The sequence below is a fragment of the Montipora capricornis genome, chromosome 4 (assembly GCF_036669925.1).
Source record: "Montipora capricornis isolate CH-2021 chromosome 4, ASM3666992v2, whole genome shotgun sequence".
NCBI lineage: Eukaryota > Metazoa > Cnidaria > Anthozoa > Scleractinia > Acroporidae > Montipora > Montipora capricornis.
Genome location: NC_090886.1, coordinates 27,893,782 through 27,901,281, shown reverse-complemented (window position 1 = coordinate 27,901,281; position 7,500 = coordinate 27,893,782). Strand labels below are relative to the sequence as shown.

At 40.3% G+C, this 7,500-nt stretch overlaps 1 protein-coding gene across 1 annotated transcript in view; it reads left to right on the top strand.

Annotated features, from left to right (window-relative positions):
• The window catches only part of LOC138045870 (BSD domain-containing protein 1-like), a 12,658-nt gene extending 7,264 nt beyond the window's left edge, over positions 1-5,394 (top strand). Inside the window, exons 8-12 of the mRNA XM_068892501.1 lie at positions 219-287; positions 538-613; positions 2,307-2,852; positions 3,765-3,979; positions 4,607-5,394. Of these exons, the coding sequence (XP_068748602.1) occupies positions 219-287; positions 538-613; positions 2,307-2,852; positions 3,765-3,979; positions 4,607-4,633 (933 nt within the window). The 3' untranslated portion in view covers positions 4,634-5,394. The remainder of the gene's footprint in view (positions 1-218; positions 288-537; positions 614-2,306; positions 2,853-3,764; positions 3,980-4,606) is intronic.
• The last annotated feature ends 2,106 nt before the right edge of the window (positions 5,395-7,500 follow it).

Here is a 7,500-nt window from a genome sequence, read left to right as displayed (position 1 = left end):
CAGTTCTTACCTTTCCAAAAATGGGGGAAATGTAAAAAAGTACAGGTCGCCAAAAAAAAAGCGAACCTAATAACGTTACTCTGATTATTACTGCTAAACTCTGCCAACTGTAAGACAGGCGACAATTGTCCTTAATGTCGGGGCCTTTGACTGCACGCTTTTTTAATTAAAAGAGTACAATTTTTGTGACTATGATTTTTAAACTTGACCTTCTGCAGGTTCCCAGTGCTGTTTCTCATGTGCTCTTTTGGCAGAGATATTTTTACAAAGTACACCAACTTGAACAGGTAAAATTCCCTCCGTGGTCAGAATTTGTCTGTACCTTTGCGTGGGCCGATTTCCAGTAGTAAGGATTACATGGGAACAAAAGATAGCACTCGAAATTACACGCTAATAGATGGCTCTGTTGAACAGGAAAAACGTAGATTTTGTAAATTTTGTTTGTTTGTTTGTCTGCACCAAAGTTGTAGTGGGAAAAAAGTCCTGAACGTAACGATCTACTCACCCATCCACTGTCTTTGTCGAATTTTCTTATAGGAAGAAAAGAGAAGGGCAGCCCTTGTGGCAAGAGCGAACCAAGCTCAGGTTGAAGAACTTGGATGGGGAGATGACGGTTTGTAAATGCTGTTTGCTTTTCGTAGCAGTTTAACAACGCAATAGCAAAAAGAAAAAGTAGAGCAAAGAAGACAATCCAACTTGGGAGATGGAGACAACTCTAGCTACAATCAGTGGTAAAATTCTCGGCATGCATGCCCACCCTTTTAGCTTTGTTTTCTTGCTTAGTTTCAATTTCCCTCACTCCCCCAGAGCAATGTTGCCAATCGTGAACAGTCATTCCCTTGTCTATTTCAGCGTTGATTTTGGGAGGACTTCTATTTTAAAGCTTTTACTGATGATAGTGAAATTTCGACAGTTCTGCTTTTAATGTAATTTATTAAGTCTGAGAGGTTTTTGGGCCCATCTTTGCGTTAGCGTCTCAGCGACTTTTGCCACTGATTGTATACATGTATTTGTCAAGCACAAATTGACCTGGATGTATTTTCACTTCCTTTTCAAAGGCAAATTACGGTTTATAAATAATATGCAGTGGTACAGTAATAATTTCCTTTTCACAGGGCACTCGTGCCGTGACGCCACAAAACACTGCACCCTTCCTTAATATAAATCGCGAGCTTTATCAAGCACGACGACGACAGCTACGAGAACGTTATCTAAAAACGTTATTTCCCGTTGTTGTAATGTTTTCGGGATTACTTCAAGTTGTTCCGCAGCGAAAGTGTGAAAATGAAGATTCCAGGAATAAAATTGGTGTGAACGGTGTGGATGTTTGAAGAGAAACTTGAAAAGGGTATTTACAATGTACGACCACGAAATATAACAGAATTTAAAACGCGCCAGCGTGGCGTGCAGATCCTTTGTTTTTGCTTATTAGTCGTATGGTTTTGTGGCGTTCTCGTCGTCGTTGTCCATGTTTAAGCTCCGTAATGTAACTTCCAAGACGCCCCTCTTCAGAGATTAATTTTGTGTAGGAGTATCTACTTTATTAAATGCTTTACCTTCAGAGTTGGAATCTGGATGCAAATCGTAAATAATGTAAAAATAGGTGGACATCATTCTACTTTTGACCTTGAGAGTTTTTTTTATTATCGTGGGACACCGGTTGTACGAACATTCTTAACCGTAGATGTTGTAGAATTGATAATATAATCAAATGTGCTGTTGATTGTTGTGCCACATTACATCTTAATATCGAATCGAATAGTTGGTAACAAGTTGGGGGAGATAAAAAGTCGATCTCCAACGATGTGAATGCACGCAAAGCAGGACAAAAGCAAAATTTGCTCCATTGCTTTTAGTTTTGGTATATTTACTTGTAGGTTCTGAAGTTTGCTGAAAAGTGACTACAACTACACTCTCATGATAAAGTTCCAGCTATTAAATTTTGTTGGCAACTCTTAAGTTCTAGGGTGCGTTCGATTGACCCAATTCCGGAATAAGAATACGTGGAGTGATGATTTAAAACGGTACCAGGATAATGAAGATATGTTTAAGAAGTGTTTGACAATTTTAATGTGAATCTCCGAAACGAAAGGATTTCTAAAAACGAAGGATTTTTCACTTCCATTCCATGTATCCCTATTCCGGAAAAGGGTCAATCGAACGCCTAGTGTGGAAGGGTATTCTACAATTTAACCATGTAAACGAAACACCGCAATAAATGAGTTTGCTATCAATTTTGTCACCGAATCATTGAATGACAGCTAAAGGCCGATTAATTTCCTAACTTGTATTCTTGTCTCGCACAGATCTGTCGGATACGGAAGAGTCGGAATTTGGGAGTATAATCGCTGCGCAAGATGTTGGTTTTGAAGACAAAGTTACTGGTACTGGTAGAGGCGAGTTGACAGATGCCAAGCGAAAAGAACTCTCGGTCGAGGTCCCTGGTCAATCGACAGCAGAGCCAATGGAGGTGGCTCGTAAGCTGCCCGACGTTCTGGTTAATCAAGAAGAAACCGTTACCTCAAAAGAAGAGAACCAGAGCCAAGATCGTATTGCGAGTGAAAAAGCTTTAGACGCGAAAGGTCATGTTCAGCTTTTGCAAGAATTAACTGACTTGGCGGCTGGGATAATTCAACAAACTTCAAACACGCAACCAAATACTTCAAATACGTCTTCCTTCGAGTGTCCCGATGGGTCCACCCCCGAGACATTGAAAACGGTTACAGAAAAAATACCCGATAGTGGAACACTGACAGCCTCTGTACATAGACGTGACAATTCTAGCGGATCAGTCGATAGCTCATGGTCCAAAGTTAGTGAAGAGGAACTAAAGGCTGACAGTGAAAAGGAAGGTACGTGTATGGTGTTCGGTACATGATTGGTGCCATCCTTGAAATTTACTTGAGCAATCCTCAAATTTGATCACCCTTCCGAGGCCATTTGTAGAGAATGTTATGCTTGTTTTTGATTCGGTTAACGCATTTTATTCAGTTTTTCTCGAATAAGAGTTAAATAAAGACTTGGACCAACAAAGAAAAAACCACATAAAAGATAATTTTCAAGTTCAACAGCCTCTTTTAAAGATAGACAATTGCCAAGCTTTTTTTTCAAATCGGTTCTTGTTTTCATTGAAAATAGAAGTTATTATTCGGCTTTACAATTAAGAAGTGTCGTAGATCTGGGGTTCTTCGGAAATTCTAATTGGCAGGTTGCTCAAAGTGGTTCTTCGGACAAGGAAGATTTGCCGTTTTTTGGTGCTATCAAAACATCTAATCCCTAGTTTAGTATTTTTTCTAAACTTTAGATAAAGCAAAGACAAGACTTATTTTTGGGACTAACCTTCACGTGCTATATCAGTGTTAGGGCGCATTTGTTTTCTCTGCCGAAAAAAGTGGATGTCCTTTGTATCAGGGTACTGGTGGAAAATAGTTATTACAGTATACCCTCCCTGAAGCTGGACGATGATTTCAAAGATAAGAAATAAGCTTGTGTTAGTGTGAGGTGTTGCTAAATGAGACCAAAAAAAAAACCGAGGCTACTGGCAGGAAGCAAACTAGTTGGCAATTGAAATTTCCAAATCGAGGAGGTGTTGAATTGGGAAGCACAGAAAAAAAAAGACCATCATGAGCCGTGACCTTTCTCGGATCAACTGCTTTCAAGATTCTGCGCCCTAACTAGTGAAGCATTTAGTACACTGTATGTCTGATTACTGTGTGTTAGTTACGTTACTTTATTCTAAGGAAAGCTCTTTACTTTCCGCATAGCTGTGTCCAAAGAAAATACCAATGGTTCGGGATTGAGCTCTCAGAGTTCATCTAGCGGGGTTTTAGTTCCTGGTGTCGACGATAAAGACTTGGATTGGGATGAAGATATGGACTTAAATGGCGACGATATTACCGAGGAGGAAGTCAAAAAGATCATGCAGGACATATCGTCCAGTAAACAGAAAGGAAAAGATCAAGAAGGCGGCGATCTGGATGTGAGTTACATGTCACTTGTTGTTTTGTATCAGAAGCTGGCTAAACAAAATTCTTGTTTTAGTCCTCTTGGCAATGTTAAAAACAGTAATATAGCCGAGTATAGGGAGATTGCAAATCGAGTTAAAGTGAAAAAAATGTTGATTCTTGGTAAGAAGGAGAACCTGGAATTCCTGGTACAGCTGTACCTCTTTGAACAGAGTAAGAAACCACCGATACGACGTGCGAATCAAACCCGAGACACGTTGGTGAAGGGTAAGCTCTCTCAGAGCCGCGCTAAGGTTGTTCTCTCTTTACTGACATGATTTGTCAGATCTGAAGCATTCACTTCGCCCTACAGTCTTTTGTTGCCATAGAATACGTGATCGCTTAGGGGTGGACCATTCAATTTACTATGGTTGGTTCAGTGGGTGGGGGGATAGTATGGAATTTTTTATGAGTTTGTATAAATTGTCTTCCTTATGGAAATTTCTTTTGCTTAACTACCCCACCCTGCCCGCTCGCTCCCAACACTTTTCGCTCAAAAATTGAATAGTCGGTCCCTAAGATACTGTGCGCGAGTACACGGCGTAGGAGTTATCTTCTGAATACAATGTGGTTGATCTTGTTGTCCGACATTTTCTCCACAGGATGATGACTGGGAGAACTGGGACTAGGCAATATGAGATGAAGTGAAGCTGCCTTGATTTAGGAAAGCAGTAGTCTGATTAACTGATGTGAATACGAAAGAAAATTAAACTTGTCCTGACTTGTACTGCTTTGCATTTGCCACGGACGTATTTTAATAGACGTAAACCTAACAAAAGAAAAGTGAAAAAAAAAAACTTGCTGGTTTTGGGATCTTTTGATCAAAGTTGAAATTGTAAGGGGCTAGTATGAAGTCGCTAAAACATGTCCCAGTGGTTAACATGTACCTTTTGCCGCGTGGAATTCTAATTTTTGGTAAGTGGCTATTTTAATCATGATACGTCATCCAAACATTTAAAAAGGAACGTGTGTGACATCATTACTTTGTTGTGTAAAGCTGTAGTTCCGGTTTGCGCGTAAAACCTGAAGAATTGAATCGGGGTGACCCGGGATTCTTTGATTCACGTCTTACATTCCTTTGCCATTTGTGAACACAGGGCTTTCCTTATTAATATGGGCTGGTTCAAAAATTAGATTTACCCAAGTTTGTATTGATTGTCGCTCTTGTAAGTAGGTTCACGCGGTTTTTTTCCTTGGGATTTCTTGTGGCGAAGTTACGAGAATTTCAGGTTGTTTGAATTTCGTGGGTTTGCAGTAGCTGTCATTGTTTTTAGACTTTGTTGTCTGGAACGCGATGAGGATCGTGATTAATTTCACTCGGAAAGGGAATAAATGACTATTTTTGATGGTGGATATTCAAGAATTTTGAATTAAAAGAGTTTTTACATGGGCGGTCTGTGACCCAGTTTTATTAGCGAATTGTTAGGTCTTTTTCAAAACACGAAGGCTCGCAGTGGGTTACCAGTGTCTTCACTTCTGAGGGCTTTCACTTTTCCCTCCCGTACGTGTTTAGTGCGTTCTCACAAGCAAAGGGCATTGACATGTTTAACAATACAGTTTTAAGTTCAAACCCTTGCTCACACGCCGATGCCCTAAGTTCGGCGTCTGATTCAAAGTTAACAATAATAGGACGTTTTCAACCAACCTCTAGGGACACTAATAACAATAGCGAAATGTACGACATCAGGTGGTCGAACTAAAACAGGTGATGAGAGATCTTTTTCTTTCGTCCACTAGCATGGCGGCGAGAACGTCACGTGAAAACCTCCTTTTAAAGTACCACTATGTCAATGCTACTATTCATTTACATGCATTGACTTGCAATACAGTTATAATTTACATCTAAGAACTTGTTACTCGTTACTTATGAGGAAAGGGATGAGATTAGGTTAAGGCATCCTTTTCACATGTAGAATTATAACTGAGTCTCCAATTTGTATTTCATGTTGAAGTACAAGGAAAGGTTACGTTTATACAAACGTTGGCCGTGTAGCACTTATATTTTAAACAGAGTTAACTGAATAGAGTGTAATGTGAAGTGCTAGATTTCAATCCCATATGAACCATGTGAGCGTTAGCCCTACAGATGGAAATGGGCCCACACAAGGACAGAGAAAAACTCTGACCAGGGTGGGAAATGAACCCACGAACTTCGGGTTAGATCTCCGCCGCTCTACCGACTGAGCTACAAGGTCAGACGGGAGCAGGCCGTGGGAAGTGAAGATGTTAAAGTCACGGCAATGAACATGTACAAGTACAAGAAAAGGTTACGTTTATACAAACGTTGGCCGTGTAGCACTTATATTTTAAACAGAGTTAACTGAATAGAGTGTAAGGTGAAGTGCTAGATTTCAATCCCATATGAACCATGTGAGCGTTAGCCCTACAGATGGAAATGGGCCCACACAAGGACAGAGAAAAACTCTGACCAGGGTTGTTAAGACAGACAGACAGGTATCGATAATATTTGGAACAGTGCACCAGATACTATTAACACCAGTCTTCAGCTTCGGTATCCTAGCGAGTTTCAAGGACTTAAGCATTAGGTTAATGTCCGTCATCCGTATTCCTCCTCTATCTAGATCCTGATAGAGGCGAGTTCTTTTGATTTTGTCTTTTTTATTCTACCAGATAAATGTAAAGGATCTTGTTCTAACGCTTAATAATGATTTTGAGAAACAGACATGTAAAAACGAGCGAACGAGCTCTTCTTCACTTAAGCAAATTAATTTGGAATACAGTAAACACCCTCATAAAAGAAGAAGTGGATGAAGAACATCAGGCTGAAATTTGGCCAATAAAGCACCATATAAATAAGAACAAATTCAGCCTGATAAATAAAACATGTTCTTAATACAAAGGGAAAGAGTATTAGGATGAGGGAACAAGACAGTACCTCTTACAACAGAAAGAATAAACAGGTAAGGAGAGGGGGGACAGCCTTGTCGAACTCCTTTAGGGGGCTTAATCCAAATAGTCGCAAATCCATCGATTATCAAGCACAGCGCTCCGCCACATGCGTATAGAATATATTAATCCACGGCTTGAGATCACTTCCGAAGTCGACCTAAAAGCCGTGTGACGGCCAAAATGTCCTGAACAGTTTGGGCGAACTCCCCAGCCGTTCCTAACTCATGGTTTCACCCACTTTTTACTTACGAAGCTTATGGTAGTAACCCGGTAATAAACAGAGCCCCATTAGCGAAAACGTCACAAGGAACCCTGAAGTTAGCTTCCCCCTTTTAGTGCTGACTCGATTTGTTCCTATATCATAGGTAAGAACAAAAACAACTCGGTGAGCTTAGATATATCAAGCGGAATACCAGACTTGGATTGCTCTTGGCGACGTACAGCGGGAAATCCCTTGAGACAAAACAGCCAGGAAACGGGATCAGTACTTCGGTTCGTGAAGTAACATTTTGATGCTGTATCCAGCATTTGTAGTATTTAGGTCCAAGGACCGATTTCAAAACGTTTGGCCTTTTAGCGATTGGGC